General features: G+C 41.6%; 1 protein-coding gene across 1 annotated transcript in view; it reads right to left on the bottom strand.

The window, feature by feature from the left end:
* Positions 1 to 4626: 4626 nt before the first annotated feature.
* The window catches only part of LOC129823305 (cadherin-20-like), a 38522-nt gene continuing 20921 nt past the window's right edge, over positions 4627 to 22227 (bottom strand). The window contains exons 7-11 of the mRNA XM_055882235.1: positions 19405 to 19541; positions 13122 to 13243; positions 11827 to 11944; positions 8131 to 8382; positions 4627 to 7852 (exon numbers count right to left, since the gene is read on the bottom strand). Coding sequence (XP_055738210.1) covers positions 7323 to 7852; positions 8131 to 8382; positions 11827 to 11944; positions 13122 to 13243; positions 19405 to 19541 — 1159 coding nt within the window. The 3' untranslated portion in view covers positions 4627 to 7322. The remainder of the gene's footprint in view (positions 7853 to 8130; positions 8383 to 11826; positions 11945 to 13121; positions 13244 to 19404; positions 19542 to 22227) is intronic.

Here is a 22227-nt window from a genome sequence, read left to right on the forward strand (position 1 = left end):
TACAATTTAACGTTTGGTATGGATAGTCCTCCTACGTCTTTCCCTCTTTGTAAGTTTATACATTTTATGCAGGACCTTGCCATATACGTTTTGAAAACGCTCTATAAATGTTATCCCAATATCCAGAAAGGGGGAGCCATGGGAAGCTTTGGACTACAGAGATTCAGCCGTGGCAATATATTCATTTTGACAATAGATTTTCTGCCGGTTAAAGCTACTGGGAATTTTTTTCATCTACTGAGGACGGATTTAATTGATTTGAGCATTCTGTTAACGTTTCTCGCATTGGTTTTATCTAAGGAAGGAAATATATCTTCTCCCAAATATGTAAAAAGGGAAACGTTTGAGATTCCATAAGTAAAGGAGGAGTCGTCCAACGGGGTCTTGAGAAGCAGTAGGGCTGATTTGATTATATTAATTGTTTAACTTGAAATTAAGATGAATTTGGGAGCGATTGAGATATGGTAAAATATTGTCTGCATATAATGAGATGAAGTGAGTAGATTTGAGGTAAATTGTTATTGCCTTGATTGACGAATTGACCGGCCCAGTTCTATGGATAATAAGAATAGCTAAGGTGAAATTGGATCACCTTGTCTGCTGCTTCTAATGATTCTGAATGGAGCAGAGCAGATATTGCCTGTTATAACTATGGTTGAGGGATTGGCATATAGTATTTATCATATTCACCTTTTATTGCAAAGGGCTTAATCAGGGTCACACAGGGTGTTTCTTAGTAGTCTTAATCAGATCTACTTTGGAAAAAAAAGTATACACCTCACACACATGGTTATTGGCTTAAAAAAAGAAGACACCTGTACCATGTCAGATATATATTTGAAATGTATATCATTTTGAGTTAGCACCCAAATATTATACTTTATATACATCACAGAAGACTGAAACATAACAAAACCGTGTGACATACAGTCAAAAGTTCGGAAACACCTACTCATTCGAGGGGTTTTCTTTATTTGACTATTTTCTACATTGTAGAATAATAGTGAAGAAATCAAAACTATGGACTTAGTCTGGATTTGTGTGGATTTACAATCAGAGGTGTATAGTTCTTTATAGAAGTGGGAGAATCTTTGCATTAATTTGGGGTCTGATAGTAATTGTTACTCCTCAGTCATTTTATCAGAGTATGCAGCAAGGTTTAAATCCATCCATGAGACACGAGAAGTCCCTTGAACTACATTAACTGTTTGGGGTTATTCTGGGTACACAGAGAGCACAAAGAAGAGTTCATTGAAGAGATCACACAGCATAGTTAAAACGAGAGGGCACATAGGACAGTGAAATGGAGAGAGAGCACACTGCACAGTTAAATAGTGAGAGCACACTGTGTAATTAAACACAGAGTGCACTGCACAGTTAAATGGAGAGAGTGCACAGCACACAGGACAGTTAAAGGATAGGCAGAGAGAAAGCAAGAGAGAAGCAGGGGAGAAAGAAGGGAGAGAGCGATAAAGAAAGGATCTGTCGGATGTCAGTCGTGTGAGTCTGTACTGTTCTGCTCCGCTTTAAACTCCACATGTCAAATGTGTTGGAGCTGCTCCCCCCACTCAGTGTCTCTGTCTCTGTCACTCCCTATCGCTCTCTCATACACACACTCTCTCGCTCTCCCTCTCTCTTGCTCTCTCTCTCTCTGGGGCATGATAGTTTGCCTTGCCTCCAGTTGCAGCCGAGTGAGAGAGTTTGTGCCTTTTTCTACAGCATGGTATTAGAGGATGATTCAGTGTGTTCTGCTCTGCTGTTGGTGAGTTTACCCTGGGCAGGATTAGTGAACGGAGCCAGCAGGGTTCTTAATAACTTGTGCTGCAGTTTGAAACCCTCTCATGGGAGACAGCGTACTGAGGCTTAAGACAAATTACCCCTGACGACTCTGGATAACACTGGGACGTGTGTGTATGTGTGTGTGTGCTAGAGGCGGTGGCAGCAGTGAATGAGGGGTAAGAAGTAGCAGGGAAACCACAGTAAATGGCACTGGAGGATGCTTGAGACAGGGGTTTAATGCAGTGATTTATGTTTTATATGCTCTTGATAATGGATTTTTTTGCAAGAATGATTAATAAGGAGGTTAATCATAACACATAATTTTAGTCATTTAGAAAAGAGAGGATTAAGGGGAGATTTGAAGTTAACTTACAGAGTAGTAATACCTGCACGTTTTTTATCGGTCAAAACCACTTCTCGTTTTAAACTGGTTGACAATTTGCATAATGCTTACATTACCTGATGAATTATATAGACTGGTTGATTGTTTAGCAACACAATCGATGCGTGCGCAACTATGGGGTAAAATAGACAGGGTTGGCTTAGAATGTTGACAACATGTAAACTATGTTTCTTCTTTAATGTGTTTTGTCTCTCAAATACATCGTTAACGTTGTTGTAGCTAGCGAATTTGAACCATATATGCATTGGCAGGAAATCAGTCCAAACACCTCAAAACAAGTCACTGTATCACGAACAAGATGAAACAAGTCACTTACGATTCCCCACATGGAGGTTCTTGTCATTGTGGGTAGCTATCTGGCCATCCAGAATTACAACAACTCACGGGCTTCTGCCCCATTGAAGCATGCACATCTTCTTTGTGACATCAGCTAATCCATCAATAGGGTGCACTGTATGTTACCAGTTGGCTTCAAACTTCTCATCTTCCATGATCCGTGAAACTCCCATGTTTTCCTCTTCCTTTCTTGTTAACATGTTTTAGATGCTTAAAAAGATACATAGCAAATTCTCTAGCGTTAAATCAAATCATATGATTGTGCGTTTTGCATCATGTGGTGATTTTTGTATTTTGAAAGTTACATATCTTGAAAACCTGATTGCCTGACAAGCAAAACATTTCGGGACTATGTCAACAATGGACTAATGAAACAAATACCAAAATATCGTTTCTCGGTGAAGTTTTCATTTAAGGTACCACACTTTCTGTGGTAATATGGATGCATATAATGCATGAATGTGTGCAACAGTTATCATAAAATAGAGCTGAAAGTACAGACAAAACAAAACCATTTGTGTGTAATTTGAGTTTTCCACTGATATTTACAGTATGTATGGTACAGTATAGGTAGTGGCTTAAGTTTTAGGAATATTTGGCCCATTGTCTGTGTAATTTCACTCTTGAATGCCACCCAGCAGGTGAGCAAAAGCCACAGGCTCATTTTTTAATTGCAGTTATTTATTTAATTTTTTATTTTTCGCACTTAATTTTGCATCTCAATTGCTATGAAAAACAAGCAGTAGAAAATGTTGGGAATCATTTTTGGGTTACAAGCTCCTCTCCTTTCCTATGACAAGGATATCATAAATGTATTGAGGTAATTTCAAGCGGGAGGAGCGTCACAGTACATAGTAGTGTATCATTGTCTGTCTGTTGCAGGGGTGACTGGTGGGCAGATACTGTGTACCAGAGGAGGGGTTCATTGTAATAGCTGGAACGGAATACCTGAAATGGTATCAGACACATTGAAACCACCAGCCTCCTCTGGTCTGTTAAATCGTTAGACACAGACACCATACGTCAACGGTAATTTTTTACAAATGATTTTCCTTCTAAAAAGGGACATTAATTAGAATATATAATTAACGTGAACTCTTTGTTTTTATATTTACACAATTAGGGTTGAAATGGATTTTCATAGTAAGAGTTTTACCCGGGAAGATTTTCTGTATAGGTGCTGTGAAAATAATGGCATACAAGCCTTCCTCAGTTGCCTCTGAAGCTTTAGGTACAGGTATTTGTTTGCCTCCAAACAAAAAAAGTCAAGCAAATGAAGTTCTTTAAGAGGGAACTGTAATGAAAATGAAGTAATCTGCAATAACACTTTGGAGAACAATTTAGCATATGATTGCACATTTTAAATAGCTGCTTTATCTTTTGAAAGGCTTACACTTCTGTCATGCTTCAGGGAAATGCCTAATGTTCCTTACAGGGGAGAGAAGTAGTTGATTATTTAAAAGTATGCTCCCTCTCCAAAACTAAAAAAATACATTTTCTGGAGTAAATGTGTGTGTGCGTGCTAGTGTTTATGGTTGTGAAATGTAGTGGTAGTGACTGTATTAGTAATGGTAGTTAATTAGGGTTTTCATAGGCTATAGGTTAGTTATAGTGACCTATTTTGGGGTGGTTTCTAGGTGGAGAGTTATTATAGTTGGCTGGTATAGTAGGCTAGAGTGAGTATTATAGCATCATAAGCCATAGAATGTGTTTTTTTTCAAGCTTTAGTTAACAGGTGAACGTTTTGTGGCAGTGATTTCAGTTTAGAATTTTAAAGCCTGCATCCGCCATTGAAATGAATGTGAAGAACGAATGGTAGTTTATGAAGTATAAATGGTAGCAAAAAGCTCTGTTGATACAATCTAAGTAGAGTCAGTCTGCACATGTCAACGTTGACTTGGTTGTTGTAGCTGAAATGGATCAAGAGGAGTGGCTAACCCACATTTTGCCTTTTGAAGTTAAATTTATAAAAGTACACATTGTTGATACTCTCTTTTGACAAACAACCTATTCCAGATCAGACTGCACGTTGTAAAGTTTGAATAGTGTTTCTATCTGTAAGGGGTGCGTAACTGGTGGCAGGGAAGTCATACGCAGGAGAGCAGAACTAGGTAATAGCCGGAGGAGTTTAATTGCAAAACCAACGGCATAAAGAAAAACAAAACGTGGGTACAAAACCCGTCGCTTACCAGTCAACATTTGCACAAGCACTTACAACAAACAACTCCACACAAAGACATGGGGGGGAACAGAGGGTTAAATACACAACAATTAATGAGGGAAATGAAAACCAGGTGTGTAGGAAAACAAATGGAAAATGAAAAGTGGATCGACGATGGCTAGAAGACCGGTGACGCCGACCGCCGAACGTCGCCCGAACAAGGAGAGGAACCGACTTCGGTGGAAAAATCTTTAAATCTTAAATGGTGGAAGACTAGTAGTGACCAGAATTTTTCTATAGACATTAAAATGCATTGGGTTTGATGCAAAAGTGGTTGTAGTTTGAAAAGGCTTAGTAGTATCAAAACCTTTTTTTTCAACCAACCTGAAGTCAGTCAGCCTGCATGCTTTAAAGTTATTTTGATGTTGGTAGCTTTTACAGTTTGGGTCTACAGGTGGCAGAGGAAGGAGTCTAATAAGTATGTCGGATATCTAAAGTTGCTCTTGCTTTCAGCAAGCTCCCCAAATGAATGCCAAAATACCTAAAAGGCACAAAAGTAACAAAACAGCTTTATTTAGCACTCAAAACCCGGGAATCAATCAAGTACACAGCGCTTAACATTTAAAAGGTCATTTTCACTTCAGCCAGCATCTGCAGTGTTTACCATGAAAGCGATCTCTGCGAATGTCGACAACAGGTTTTATTTTTGTATTTTATTACCAAGTATACAAAACACATTTACATTCAAATACCACATACTGTAGCGTAACTGACACCACACATATTTCAAGTAGATTCCACCCAATCAGAAATTATCAAAATATAATTTCACTCGTTTTTTCTTTTTTGGCGTTCTGAAGTGTTTTTTTTTACTTCTTCTTTACATTTGGCACATAAAGAAGCAGATTATCAAAGTCCACTGTTCGGAATGTGAGGGTTGAGATGAAGCCACAAAATGTGGAGGAGTAGGCCTAGATGATGCGGTGGACAGTTTGGTTTCTCCAAAAGGGCAGATGAATCATGGTCTCAGACCCCTCCCCCCCATTCGCACCCCTGTTCATGGCTGATACCCTGATGAAATGGTTATTTCATAAATCTCCTGTTTGTGTTCATCCAGGTGTGTTTGTGATGTTGACTGAGAAGTTGATGGTAATTTAGCATCATCAAATCAGTTACTGTAATGTCCCCCAGTCCTGCTGTGGTGTCATGGACAGTATATCTCAAAACAAGAGCTTAAATATTGTTCCTGCATCCCAAATGGAACCCCATTTCTTATATAGTGGGCCTCCCGTGTGGCGCAGCGGTCTAAGGTATCACTACAGACCCGGGTTCAATCCCGGGCTGTATCACAACCGTTCGTGATCTGGAGTCCCATAGGGTGGCACACAATTGGCCTAGCGTCATCCAGGTTAGGGGAGGGTTTGGCAAGGGCGGTCATTGTAAATGAGAATTTGTTCTTAACTGACTTGCCTAGTTAAATATAAGAAATAGTGCACCATTTTTGACCAGGGCCCATGTAGGAAATATGGTACCATTTGGGACACACATAATGTCCTGTTGAATGCATGTTCATGCTCCTAACCAGCAGCAAAACAACAAAGTGTTCATACTAACCAAATATGGATTGACACATTAAACAAATTAACTTTAAAATCCAAACAGGATTACTGAGTTTACATCTCCCTTACTCTGTCTGAAACCAGACACTGAGAAACACACACAACAGAAATGCAATTAGACGCCATTGAAACATTTATGTTACATGACAACGCTTGAACATATTTGATCATATTTTATGCCGATCCCACAACCTTGGGATAACATCCAACACAAGTCCAGTGTTTGTTTGGTTCCCCAAAAATAAGTTATACTAAATATAAGGACAGCATATTAAAAAAAAGTATTAATTAATAAGATACGGCCACATAATGGAGCTACCGGGAATAAATAGTAGTTCTCAAATCAAAATCTCTGCAACAATAAGGATAAAACTTTTCATCAAATCATTTACCTTAAAAAAATATTGTCACATAGTGGCTTAGAATAAAAAAAAACTAAAGATTTTTTAAATCGTCAAAACAAACTGCCAAAATAAGTCAGCGTTTCAGAGTTTGTTTGTCTCCTGCATACATGTGTATCGGCAGGTAATGTATTCTGAGTTCCACATTTGCCCTTCGCTCCCCTATCTTGTGTTCTTCTGAGGGGAATCGGACGCTTTGGACCAAAGAGCTGCTGGCGCCTGTGGCTAGGGCCTGGGTCGGCCACGGGAGTTAACTAACATGTGCTTTGAAGCTCTTTGCTTTGAGGGTCTCGTTGTGCTAGCTGTCTGTCTGTCAGTCAGTCCAGGCTCCTCTAAGCCTCTTCCTATGTATGGGGAGGGATTGTGATGATAGCTAGGAAGCTACACGGCTCCAAGGCTGTGGAGAACAGGCGATGCTTAGCTGTGCAATCACGAGTGCTACAGTTATATGGCGAGCACAGCTTTCAAACTCTCAGTTTCTCTCTCTAGTCATGTGTCTCTATATCTCTTTGTTTCAGCCTCTCCGTTTGTCACCGTTTCAGTCATTGTCTCTCTGTCTCTGTTTCTTCTCTTTCTCTAAGCTGTGTGTATGTAGGGGGGAGTCTCTCGTTCCTTCCTCCCCTCTACCACATGGGAGGGTTGTTCGTCTCTAGAACCCCGTACATCTCTGCCAGTTTCTTAAATCTGGGCCCCCAGTCATTGAGATAGTCATACTCATGATCAGTATTGGAGCACCCAGACTGCAGCGAGCTCAGGGACTCGGCCACCGATCCCTCCCCCTCGTAGGCGTACGTCTGCAGGGAGTCGTAAGGCGGGGCGCAGGGGTTCAGATCCGTCTCCAGGAGCTTGGCTAGCACATACCCCTGGACGTTGCTGTCTCCACCACCACAACCGCTACCCGGCCCGCCTACTGATGCTAAGGGAACGTAACGCGACAGGCTCTCAATCTCAGGCAGCATGTCCTGACGTTGCTTCCCCACTAGGTGGGCCTCGCGGGGGTTCCACATGGCAGCGATGTCGAAGGCCTCGGTGTCCTCTTCTCCGCCCCCCTCGTCATCGTAGCGGACAATGTTCTCGTGGACGTTGTCTTCCTCATCGTGCAGGTAGGGCTTCTTACGGTGGCTCTGGAGGGACAACATGAGCAGGACCATCACTAGAAGAGAGAAAAGAGACATGGTCAAATACAACAGAAGCTGGAACTATGGGAGATTATTAATGGTTGCTTTAGTCCGGTAAATCAAGTAAATTCACTAAGACATTCAAAAGAAAAAGCATAGATACGGTAAAAGAGGGTTTGTCTAGATTGGAATCTGATGTTCTGTATATAAATACAATATGAATCTACAGTAGCTTGTGAAGTAAGATTAAAGCAGATCAACAGTGTAGAAAATCATTCCGTAGAAGAAAAACAAGAACCAGATCATGACTTACCGAGCAGGACGAAGATACATGCCAGTATGGCGATGAGCGCCCCTCTGCTCAGACTAGCCGGGAGGTGGTAGGCCTCAGCATTACAGGACATAACGTTGCCCTCCACATCGCAGCTACACACACGGATGGTCAGGGTGCTGGTGCTGGTCTGGACCGGCTGCTCTCCATCTGAGATGAAGATAGGAAGGTAGTAGACTGACTGATCCTGCTGAGACCAGCCCCCACGACGCGTCAGGATCCATGCTGTGTTGTCTAAATCAGGGACAGAGAGAGAAGCCTGGTTTGATACAGTATGTCATATGATACATCATTATTAATATCCAGGTGTTGTCTGCAATAGGACAGAGAAAGCGAGGCCTGGTTAAGTGTCTTCAAAAATTCATACCCCTTGACTTGTTCCACATTTTGTTGTGTCTGAATTCAAAATGCATTAAATATGTGTTTTTCTCACTCATCTACACATAATGACGAAGTGAAAACATGTTTTTAGAAATTGTTGCAAATTTATTGAAAATAAAATACAGAACTATCTCATTTACATATGTAAATACTTTTTAGAAGCAACTTTGACAGTGATTACAGCTGTGAGTCTTTCTGGGTAAGTCTCTAAGAGTTTTCCACAACTGGTTTGTGCAATATTTGCCCATTATTCATTTCAAAATTCTTCAAACTCTGTCAAATGTGTTGTGAATCATTGCCAGACAATCGTTTTCAGGTCTTACCATAGAGTTAAGTCAAAACTATAACTCGGTCACTCAGGAACATGCACTGTCTTCTTGGTAAAGCAACTCGTGTAGATTTGGCCTTCTGTTTTAGGTTATTGTTCAGCTGAAAGGTGAATTCATCTCCCAGTGTCTGGTGGAAATCAGTCTTTGGCAAGTTTTAGGGCTTCCTCTGACACAGCCTGGTAAATAAGTCCTGGATGGAAGGAAGCTTGGCCTCCGTAATGTACTGGGCAGTACGCACTACCCTCTGTAGTGCCTTGCGGTCGGGGGCCGAGCAGTTGCTATACCATCATTGCACACAGAGTGAGTCCATGCAACTTTTTATGTGACTTATTAAGCATATTTTAGGCTTGTAATAACAAAGGGGTTGAATAATTATTAAGACATTTCAGCGTTTCATTTTTTATTAATTTGTAAAAAAAACAAAACATGAATGCCATTATGTGGTATTGTGCGTAGGTCAGTGACAAAGAAATCTCAGTTTAATCAATTTTTAATACAACAAAATGTGGGAAAAGTCAAGAGCTGTGAATAGGCACTGCATAACCGGGGTTCCAAACCGGGGATCCCTTTTGTGAAAGCATATTCATCAGGGACCCCCTTATAACTCGAGTGAGATAAACGTAGCATACACAGAGTTTTACTATGTTTTTGCAGTGCAAGTCTCGGGCCCTGGGAAGGAACATTTTAAAGACCGACCTCTTGGCATCGGAGAGAACATTTTGAGGTTTTGAAGCAAATTTCCTGGAAGTCTACACATTTTGTCATGGGGCAGAGAGAAAACTCTGTTTAAAGCTTTAGTCCTTAATTGAAACAATAACAAAGTATATATACACAGTACCAGTCAAACGTTTGGATAAACCTACTAATTTCAGGGTTTTTCTTTATTTTTACTATTTTCTACATTGTAGAATAATTGTGAAGACATCAACACTATGAAAAAACACAAATGGAATCATGTAGTAACCAAAAAAAGTGTATGAAAAATATATTTGAGATTCTTCAAAGTTGCCTTGATGACAGCTTTGCACACTTGGCATTCTCTCAACCAGCTTCATGAGGTAGTTACCTGGAATGCATTTCAATTAATAGATGTGCCTTGTTAACTTCTCTAGGATAGGGGGCAGCATTTTCACTTTTGGATAAATAGCATGCCCAATTTCAACTTCCTTCTACTCATCCCCAGAATATAATATATGCATATTATTAATAGATTTGGATAGAAAACACTTTAGTTTCTAAAACTGTTTGAATCATGTATGTGAGTATAACAGAACTTATGTAGCAGGCAAAACCCTGAGGACTAACCATTCAGATTTTCTTTTTTTGGTCACTGTCTGTTCAATGAGTTTTCATTGGGATACTAGATTTCTAATCAACCTGTTTGCAGTTCCTACCGCTTCCACTGGATGTCACCAGTCGTTGGAAATCCCACATATCCCAGAGAGGTTAAAAGTTAATTTGTCAAATTTCTTTACTTCTTAATGCATTTGAGCCAATCAGTTGTATTGTGACAAGAGAGGGGTGGTATACAGAAGATATTTGGTAAAAGACCAAGTCCATATTATGGCAAGAACAGCTCAAATAAGGCTGGAGAAATGACAGTCGATCATTACTTTAAGATAATCTGGAAAATGAAGAAACTTTCAAAGTTCTTGACAAGTGCAGTCACAAAAACCATCAAGCGCTATGATGAAACTGGCTCTCATGAGGACCGCCACAGGAAATGAACACTCAGAGTTAACTCTGCAGAGGATAAGTTCATTAGAGTTAACTGCACCTCATATTGCAGCCCAAATAAATGCTATCACAAGTAACAGACACATCTCAACATCAACTGTTCAGAGGAGACTGCGTGAATCAGACCTTCATGGTCAAATTGCTGCAAAGAAACCACTACTAAAGGACACCAATAATAAGAAGAGACTTGCTTGGGCAAAGAAACACAAGCAATGGACATTAGACCGGTGGAAATCTGTTCTTTGGTCGGATGAGTCCACATTTGAGATTTTTGGTTCCAACCACCGTGTCTTTGTGAGACGCAGAGTAGGTGAACGGATGATCTCTGCATTTGTGGTTCCACCGTGAAGCATGGAGGAGGTGGTGTGATGGTGCTTTGCTCTTGACACTGTCTGTGATTTATTTAGAATTCAAGGCATGCTTGACCAGCATGGCTACGACAGCATTCTGCAGCAATACACCATCCCATCTGGTTTGAGCTTAGTGGGACTGTGATTTGTTTTTCAACAGGACAATGGCCCAACACACCTCCAGGCTGTGTAAGGGTTATTTGACCAAGAAGGAGAGTGATGGAATGCTGCATTAGATGACCTGGCCTCCACAATCCCCCGACCTCAACCCAATTAAGATGGTTTTAGATGAGTTGGACCCCAGAGTGAAGGAAAAACAGCCAACAATTGCTCAGCATATGTGGGAACTCCTTCAAGACTGTTGGGAAAGCATTCCAGGTGAAGCTGGTTGAGAGAATGCCAAGAGTGTGCAAAGCTGTCATCAAGGCAAAGGGTGGGTACTTTGAAGAATACAAAATATATATAATATATTTTGATATGTTTAACACTTTTTGGTTACTACATAATTCCATGTGTTATTTCATGGTTTTGATGTCTTCACTATTATTCTGCAATGTAGAAAATAGTACAATAATAAAGAAAAATCCTTGAATGAGTAGGTGTGTCCAAACTTTTGACTGGTACTGTGTATATATGTTTTTTATCTGGTCTGCAGATCCCACTTTGAGAACCCCCTGTTATATAAAGCAGAGAGATCTGCCACACATACAACAAGGTAGCTGTAATTATAGCTGCAAAAGACTGAGTTAGACAAATATTGCTGAATTGGCTTAGCAGTTGACGACAAATAATACCCACAAAAAAAGGTGATACATTGTGCAAAAATCTGTGTCCAGGAAGTGATGTGGGTTTACTGCTGTATAAAAAAAATATTTATTTACCTTGGTTGTCTCTAAGGGTGAAGTTGGGGTTGTTAGCTGCCTCTAGGGCCAGGCTGTAGTAGAAGTGATGACCTCCCAGAGGATCATCTGCGTCTACTGCCGTCACTGTCTGAATCAGCTGAGCTCACCGGACAATCAGACAACAGCCAGGGGAGGGGCGAGAGAGACAGTCAGGTCAGTAACCCTGAGACAGGCTGTGAGTGAAACTGACATAGCACAGAGATTCAAATTATGCACATATTTTGCACATATTTTGCTGCAGTATGTCATCATTTTGAGTTATTCTTCATATGATAATATTACAGGTCTGCAAATAATGGTTAGTGGTCTGCCTCTGTCCAGGTCCTACCTGTGTATTTACAGTGGGGCAAAAAAGTATTTAGTCAGCCACCAATTGTGCAAGTTCTCCCACTTAAAAAGATGAGAGAGGCCTGTAATTTTCATCATAGGTACACTTCAACTATGACAGACAAAATTAGAAGAAAAAAAAATTTAAGCAGGGGGACACGTCTGGCACTGCAGGATTTGAGTCCCTGGCGGCGTAGTGTGTTACTGATGGTAGGCTTTGTTACTTTGGTCCCAGCTCTCTGCAGGTCATTCACTAGGTCCCCCCGTGTGGTTCTGGGATTTTTGCTCACCGTTCTTGTGATCATTTTGACCCCACGGGGTGAGATCTTGCGTGGAGCCCCAGATCGAGGGAGATTATCAGTGATCTTGTATGTCTTCCATATCCTAATAATTGCTTCCACAGTTGATTTCTTCAAACCAAGCTGCTTACCTATTGCATATTCAGTCTTCCCAGCCTGGTGCAGGTCTACAATTTTGTTTCTGGTGTCCTTTGACAGCTCTGGTCTTGGCCATAGTGGAGTTTGGAGTGTGACTGTTTGAGGTTGTGGACAGGTGTCTTTTATACTGATAACAAGTTCAAACAGGTCCCATTAATACAGGCAACGAGTGGAGGACAGAGGAGCCTCTTAAAGAAGAAGTTACAGGTCTGTGAGAGCCAGAAATCTTGCTTGTTTGTAGGTGACCAAATACTTATTTTCCACCATAATTTACAAATAAATTCATTAAAAATCCTGCAATGTGATTTTCTGGATTTTTTTTCTCATTTTGTCAGTCATAGTTGAAGTGTACCTATGATGAAAATTACAGGCCTCATCTTTTTAAGTTGGAGAACTTGCACAATTGGTGGCTGACTAAATACTTTTTTGCCCCACTGTATGTGTGTGTGTGCATGTGTGTGTATGAAAGTGTGTGTGTGTATCTATGAAAGTGTGTGTGTGCCTCTGTACCTGTCCAGCGTTGGCCCTCTCACAGACAAAGGCTTCAAAGTACTGTGTCAGCAACGGAGGGTTATCATTCACGTCCAGAATCTTCACGGCTACAGACACACTCCCGATCATCCTGGGGTTATCTGGAATATAACACGCACACACAATTTCTGTATAAGACATGCATGCACACACACACAATACTGTATAAGACATGCATGCATGCACTCACACACACGCACGCACGCACGCACATTACTGTATAAGACATACGTAAACATTACTGTACACTGTAAAGCCCGTTTTTTTGCTCAAATACTTCCTGTAAGTTGAACTCAAAGTCAATGAAGTGTCATTATTACTTAAAATGTGTATGTGATACTGACTCAACTAAATAAGAAGTCACATCAACTAAAAGTTTTAAAGTTAAGAAAACAAAAAACCTTTTCCCAGCATGTGCCGGCTTTTTGGAATTGTTTTTAAGTAACTGTACACAGATATTTTAAGTGCAACGGGGATTCATTACTCACTCCACAATTTCATCAACAAAAAAAGAGTCAAACACCTGTTTTCAGTGGGAATTGACGAGCCTGTAACTGACTACAGTAAATAGACCCAGAAAAAAAAAAAAAAAAAATTCAGTTGACGAAAAATTGACTACTAAGTGGACTGGACAAGAGTTTTTGGAGAGATTGATAGGTTTTCAGTGATAAGCACAATTAAAATTAGCAAGTTCTGTTCAGCAGTGGGAAGGAAGCGCCACACCCAGTACACACAGCCTACATCAGCTAACTACACAGCCTACACACAGCCTACATAGACCGCAAAACTGAACTTATAGGGGGGGGGGGGGGGGGTCCGGGTGGGCCTCTACCCTCTGCTCCCTCCGCCTTTGTAGAGCTGAACTGTGGGTCAATGCCGGAGACCCAGTGCTGGGGACCGTCGCTGGAGACCCCGTGCTGGGGACCGTCGCTAGAGACCCCGTGCTGGGGATTATCGCTGGAGGCTTCGGAATGTGACACGCCGTTGGAGGTTCCGGACTGTGGCCCGTCGTTGAAGGTTCCGGACTGTGGCCCGTCGTTGGAGGTTCCGGACTGTGGCCCGTCGTTGGAGGTTCCGGACTGTGGCCCGTCGTTGGAGGTTCCGGACTGTGGCCCGTCGTTGGAGGTTCCGGACTGTGGCCCGTCGTTGGAGGTTCCGGACTGTGGCCCGTCGTTGGAGGTTCCGGACTGTGGCCCGTCGTTGGATGTTCCGGACTGTGGCCCGTCGTTGGAGGTTCCGGACTGTGGCCGGTCGCCGGAGGCTCCGGACTGGGTAACGTCGCCGGAAGCTCCGGACTGGGTAACGTCGCCGGAAGCTCCGGACTGGGTAACGTCGCCGGAAGCTCCGGACTGGGTAACGTCGCCGGAAGCTCCGGACTGGGTAACGTCGCCGGAAGCTCCGGACTGGGTAACGTCGCCGGAAGCTCCGGACTGGGTAACGTCGCCGGAAGCTCCGGACTGGGTAACGTCGCCGGAAGCTCCGGACTGGGTAACGTCGCCGGAAGCTCCGGACTGGGTAACGTCGCAAAAAATGTCTTGGGGCTGCCTCTCGGGCTTCCGTGCTAGCCGTGTCCCCTCATATCGTCGCCGTTCTTCCTGCGCTGTTTCTACCTGCCTCCATGGCAGAGTCCTGTCCCCTCGGTACTTCTCTTCGTAGTATTGCTGTTCCGCCTTCGCTGCCCCTATCTCCTCCTTAGAAAGGCGAATACTCCCCCGGCTGCATCCAGGGTCCTGCTCCATCCAGTATTTCTTCCCAGGTCCAATTTGTGGATAAAGCGCTGTTCCTCCTTTTCACGCTGCTTGGTCCTTTTTTGGTGGGTTCTTCTGTCACGTTCGTCGTATTATTGAGACCAAGGCGCAGCGTGATATGCATACATTCTTCTTTTAATGAAGAACGAACACTGAACAAACTAACAAAGTAACAAAAACAAGCGTGAAGCTATATAAAACGAGTGCTGACAGGCAACTACACATAGACAAGAACCCACGAAACCAAAATGGAAAATGCCAACCTAAATAGGATCCCCAATCAGAGACAACGATAAACAGCTGCCTCTGATTGGGAACCAATTCAGGCCACCATAGACCAACATAAGTCAATTGCGCCAACTAAACATACTTTTTTGGGATATAAAGAAGGATTTTATCTAACAAAACGACCATGCATGTTGTAGCTGGGACCCTTTGGATTGCAAATCAGAGGAAGATTTTCTAAAAGTAAGTGATTATTTAATCGCTATTTGTGATTTTATGAAGCCTGTGCTGGTGCCATCCTCAATCAATTGCATGGCATGCTTTCGCTGTAAAGCCTATTGTAAATCAGACAATGCACTTATATTGGTTAAAAGCTTACATTTTTGTTAATCTAAGACACTTGTATGTACCTAGATGTTTAATATCCATAGTTTTTACGATTATTTATTTGAATTGCGCGCCCTCCAATTTCACCGGAAATTGTCGACCGGTGTCCCGCTGACGGGACACCTAGCCCTAAGGGTGCCTAGCCCGAACCATGAAAAACAGCCCCAGACCATTATTCCTCCTCCAGCCAAACTTTACAGTTGGCACTATGCATTCGGGCAGGTAGCGTTCTCCTGGCATCCACCAAACCTAGATTCGTCTGTTGGCCTGCCAGATGGTGAAGGTTGATTCATCACTCCAGAGAACACGTTTCCACTACTCCAGAGTTCAATGGCGGTGGGCTTTACACCTCTCCAGCCGACACTTGGCATTGCGCATGGTGATCTTAGCCTTGTGTGCTGTCAGACAGGCAAACCCATTTCATGAAGCTCCCGACGAACAGTTATTGTCCTGAAGTTGCTTCCAGAAGCAGTTTGGAACTTGGTAGTGAGTGTAGCAACCGAGGACAGACAATTTTTTACACGTTACGCACTTCAGCACAAGGCAGTCCCGTTCTGTGAGCTTGTGTGGCCTACCACTTAGCGGCTCGGTCGTACTTGCGCCTAGACGTTTCCACTTCACAATAACAGCACATACACTGAGGCAGCTTTAGCAGGGCAGAAATCTGACGAACTGCCACGTTGAAAGTCACTGAGCTCTACATTAAGGTAATTCTACTGCCAATGTTTGTCTATGAAACTCACAGGACTGTGTGCTCAATTTTACACACCTGTCAGCAACGGGTGTGGCTGAAAATAGCCGAATCCACTAATTTGAAGGGGTGTCCACAATCATCCATATATATATAGTGTATTCTACGCTCCCGAGTGGCACAGCAGTCTAAGGCACTGCATTTCAGTGCAAGAGGTGTTACTAGAGTCCCTGGTTCGAATCCAGGCTGTATCACATTCAGCCGTGATTGGGAGTCCCATATGGCTGCGCACAATTGACCCAGTGTCGTCCGGGGTAGGCCGTCATTGTAATTAAGAATTTGTTCTTAACTGACTTGCCTAGGTAAATAAAGGTTAAATAAAAATATATACACATATATATATACTACAATTCATATATATGTTTGTCATATTTCTGCTGTTGGGAAGAGAATAGGATTTTATGATATATGTTGGTAGGACAAGTCTCTGTATATTAGTGCAAATGGCAGGGATTTATGTTTACTATAGGTTAATGAGGCAATACAAATGTCAAAGGGAATTTAGGTGACTAAAATGGCACATGTTTCTTTTCTTCATTTTGACAAGAGACTAAAACATTGTTCGAATGACAAAAATATGATTTCATGATATTTTAGTCAAAAAGACTAAGACTAGACTACAAAATGAACACTGCAGCGAATCCTGCTGAGCAGTCAACTCTGCCTTCTTTCCTCTTTCTTTATCGTGCCTCCACTTACAGTACACTGGGCCTGGGGTGCATTAGGTCGCTCAGAATAAGATTACAATTCAGTTATTCTCCATTATACCAATGGCCATTTGCATGCCTTAATCAGCTTTGAAATTGGCAATGGAAATACAATTAGCAGGCAGTAACTACTTTCTCAGGTTTCATCAAACGATCAATCACTCAATAGCTTGACTTTGGCACTGTCTGGCTGAGGGTAAATGGTTCTGTGCTGCCTCTCGGTGTGTGTGTGTGTAGACCCCAGTAAAAATGATCTCTCTCTCCATCTCACCCTGTGGCCTTACCAGTTACAACGCAGCCCTCCCAGCACGCTTGCTTTAGACTCAGAAGGCACTCATTCCCATTCCTCTTCTCTCTAATTTTGTCTCCCCTCACTCATTTTCTTTCTCCCTCAACCATTGTTCTCTCATTGTCTCTATCATAGAGATGTATAGAGAATTCTGGTGCCCAAAAGCCAGTTTTAGCATGGGCAGCGCTATTAAGGACTTTCACCACTTTTAAGTAGTCAACTGGGTGGGACTTCCTATGGGTTAACTTCTTATGGCTGAAGGGGCAGCATTGAGTAGCTTGGATGAAAGGTGCCCATATCAAACGGCCTGCTCCTCAGTCATAGTTCCGAATATTTGCATATTATTATTAGTTTTGGATAGAAAACACTCTAGAGTTTCTAAAACTGTTTTAATTATGTCTGTGAGATTAACAGAACTCATATTGGCAGGAAAAATCCTGAGTTGAAATCCAAACAGGAAGTCAGAAATCTGAGCCTGTGAGTAATCACCAGTCCCTAAAGAAATCCAATTGAGCTATTATTGATGTTGCACTGCCTTGGGGTTCCACTAGATGTCAGCAATCAACAGAGCCTAGTCAGAGCCTAGATTACTCTAATGTGAAGGGGGGTCGAATTAGACAGAATTTAGTATGAGGTCCCATGAGGTGACCATGCATTCCCCACGCGCGTTCACGTGAGAGGCAGCTGTGTTCCATCTCTCAATTGAAGTCGATGTAATACTCCGGTTGGAACGTTATTCAAGATGTATTTTAACTACATTCTAAAGATTGATTCAGTACATCGTTTGACATGTTTCTACTGACTAATGGAATGTTTGGACATTTCGTCACGTTATAGTGGTCTCGCTTTGAGACTTTGGTTAGGGTTTTGGTAAACAATTCGAAAGTAGCTAATTTGACATAAATAATAACAAATAAAGCATTTATTATGGACCTGGGATTCATAGGACTACATTCTGATGAATTCCTCAAAGGTAAGGAAACATTTATGTTGTATTTTCTGGTTTCTGTTGAGTCCAACATGGTGGCTAATTTGGCTAATCACCTGAGCGCCGTCTCAGATTATTGCATGGTTTATATTTCCGTAAAGTTTTTTTAAAATCTGACATAGCGATTGCATTAAGGAGAGGTATATCTATAATTCAATGTCTATAACTTGTATTATCATCTATATTTATGATGAGTATTTATGTTGAAACAATGGGCTATGCAGTCGCCTCAATGTAAACTCAGATTTTTTGATATAAATATGAATTGAATCAAACAAAACATGCATGTATTGTGTAACATGAAGTCCTATGAGTGTCATCTGATGAAAATAATCGAAGGTTAGTGATTAATTTTATCTCTATTCTGGTTTTTGTGAAGCTATCTTTAGCTGGGATAAATGGCTATGCTTATTGTGGTTTTGTGGTGACCTAACAATCGTTTGTAGTGCTTTCGCTGAAAAGCCTATTCGAAATCAGACACTTTGGTGGGATTAACAACAAGATTACCTTTAAAATTATATAAGACACATGAATGTCTGAAGAATTTTAATTTTGAGATTTCTGGTTTTTGAATTTGGCGCCCTGCACTTGGACTGGCTGTTGTCATATCGGTCCCGTTACCGGGACTGCAGCCATAAGAAGTTTTAAGGAGGGATCACATAATTCCATCCAGGTCATGAGGAGGGATCAGCCAATGAATTATCCTTGTGAGAAAACATTCCAGAACTGCAGATGGCAGTAACCTTGGCTTTATACTTGTTCAAATAACACACTCCAGGTGGCAGCATGCACAACTTCAGTTTGTTTACCAACTCATAGAAGTAGTAGAAAAAGAAAATTGACTCATTCAAAATAGAGATGTCCTGTGCACTCACAGACGCCATAGTGGGAAAGATACAACATTCTGGTTTATTCAATTAAGTCATTAATTAAAAGTAGCTCCCCTCGTTAGTGTTCCAAACAAACACAAACAAAACAAGATGACAGAAGGTGACTCTCCTGGGTTCTGAATACCAGCGGTGTACAGGTCTGATTTTAAATGATCACACAATGTAATATGGTGATGTCATTCAAAACAAACCAGATGTGTGTATGTACTGTATGTGTATGTGGCCTCATCCCAAATGGCGCCATATTCACTATGCAGTGCACTTTCTTAGGACTTACTCATCTCCATGGCCAGGACGGTGATGTTATGCCAGGAGAACTCCTCTCTGTCCAAAGGAAGCACTGTCATCAATGCCCCGGAAGTGATGTCAATGTAGAAGTATTTCCCCAGGTCAGTGTTCCTCTCTATGGAATACCTGGTGACGGAGGGAAACAAGGATAACCAATGTTGAGTAACACTCATCTGGTATTTATGTACATATCTTTATCTCATGCTGAGCTTAGTGTGTGTGTGTGTGTGTGTGTGTGTGTGTGTGTGTGTGTGTGTGTGTGTGTGTGTGTGTGTGTGTGTGTGTGTGTGTGTGTGTGTGTGTGTGTGTGTGAGCATACACGAGTGCAGATTAATACACGTATGTGTTAGCGTGATAAGGTGTTGTGGCAAAGGTTGGAGGTATGACATACTCCCTCAAACCGTCCCAGTTGTGATAAGGTCTAATCAGAGATATCTCTGCCCTCTGCCAAATGAAGCTAGAGACACACAGTCCTGCAGTACAGAGCTGGGGTGGGTGTGTGCCTGCACTGGGATTGGCTGTGCTGCACAGCCTGACTCATCTCCTGCCACAACATCGCTTTCCAAAAGCGCTCCTCAGAGAACTCCACGCAACAATGAGTAGACAGACAGAAACTCAGAGAAGAAGCCAGCTGAATAGAGAGGGGAGCACTACTTCCGGACACAGTTTAAGCCCATATTCATAGTTTCTCAAAGAAGGAGTGCTGATCTAGGATCAGTTTAGCCTTTTATATAGAAATTAATAATGTTACAAGGACAGGGGGGGTCTAATCCTACTCTGAGACCAGAGGACGCTGGTGGAAGGAGCTATAGGAGAACGGGCTCATTGTAATGGCTGTTATGCCATTCTATTAATTCCATTAAAGGCCATAAAAATGTGTATGTCCTCCTATAGCTCCTCTCACCAGCCACCTCTATCTGAGTCACTTTATGGGTCCAAAGACTATCCAGGTTTTCTACATTGGAAAGACCTGAAAGACCACATGTTTTCTGTGCATAGAGACCTCTCTCTCCCTCTCTAAAAATCTGTCGTTCTGCCCCTGAGCAAGGCAGTTTAACCCTCTGTTCCCCGGGCACCGAAGACGTGGATGTCGATTAAGGCAGCCCCCCGCACCTCTCTGATTCAGAGGGTTGGTTAGATGAGAACTAGTAGAGGCACATTGTGGGTGTTCAATTACACACTTTTGAAGTGTTTATGAGGATCACCAGAAAGTGTTGAATTTACCCTTTTCAAAGTGTTACCCTTTGAACACCGATAATTTCCAACACCAGTGGCATTAAAATGTTACACTAACTCACTGTTACGGCATTCACTAATACCTTTTGAAGCAAACTCTCCAGTGTTAAATCAACAGTGAAAGTGTTACATTCAAAACGGGTCCAGTTTGTGTACAGGTCCACACTTTTCAGTGTTAAATTAACACGCTGCTTAGTGTAAAGCCTTATTTGCATATTTCCAAGAGTGCCTTGCTTGTCATGTGAATTGTAGAGTTTACAACCCATGACTGTGTTTGTCAGTGACAAAGATATGGTTGTTGCATTCATCTATGTTCAGTCCCATGCCTTTTGCCAAGTGAGATCCTAAGTGAATATGTTATCATTTTAACCTTCAACAATACAACACAATAGAACACATAAGCCTTATTTTGAGGGCCTAGTTTTACCATAATAAAGTGGCCTGAATCTCATGGTTCTCAGGCAAAATAAAGACTGCAAGTCACAAAATGATGTGTAATTCCTATTGGAATCCAGCCAGAGTGGGGCTATCCACAATTTTGAATTGTCATTCATCCACAACCTGCATTCAAAATGACTGCCAAGTTGGGAAGACTAAGGTATGAGTCTACCATAAGCATATAAACTGGCACAACTATTTCAGTAAGGGGTGCAATAAGTCCATATAACAGATTGAATTAGCTTAGAAAAATGTATGTTATTTACATAAGCATAATGTGAATTAATCAATCAACATGCAACAACATAGATATTAAAACAACCAATTCTGAAAATCAAACTGCAATAGATTATGCCGGGAAATAGGATAATGATGGGTGTCGTTTTGGTTTACTGGTTATAATAGTTATTTTATACCAATGACTGTTAATTTAAACACTCACAGAGTTAATTTAACAACGTAATCAACACTAGAAATGTTACTGTTGATTTGATTGCAACACTGCTCTCTGCATCCAACTTTCACGACAAAGGTGTTTCAAAGAGCTGTCAGTCAAGGCGAGCACTTGAAAATAAGCTCCCCGCCCATCCAGCCTGTCTTTTCAAACTTCCTGGTATTTAGCCATGAGAGGAAAAAGTACTTTGAAGTGATAGTTTGACTTTCAAATCCGTTGTATTGGTGTATGGCCAGTGACTTTTATAGAGAGACCGCCAAGAATTATGATAGCTGATATGATAGATGATAGATGTGTTTGACAAAATCAACGGTACAAAACTCAAGATAAATGATCTATTTTAAGCAATTGTTCTTATGTCAACGTGTTGACTTTGAACTTTTACACTAACATCACCAATGTGAAATACAAAGTAGGCGTAATTCCCACCATTTCAATGGGGGTCAAAATGTGAGCTTGGTAATGTAGTAACACATACTGTACTGTCCACATCATGGAAAGTTGTGTACTACACATTAATTAGATGTGGCAAAATAATGAAATATCTTAATTTAGGATGACAGTAAATAAAGCAAACACAGATTTTTTTAAATAATCAAATATATTTAACCATTTAGAGATCTAAAATAATGCTCCGAAGCACAATTTAACCAGATGCTCTAGAGTAGAGCGTCCATAGGGCCT

This window comes from Salvelinus fontinalis, chromosome 25 (assembly GCF_029448725.1).
Source record: "Salvelinus fontinalis isolate EN_2023a chromosome 25, ASM2944872v1, whole genome shotgun sequence".
Lineage (NCBI taxonomy): Eukaryota > Metazoa > Chordata > Actinopteri > Salmoniformes > Salmonidae > Salvelinus > Salvelinus fontinalis.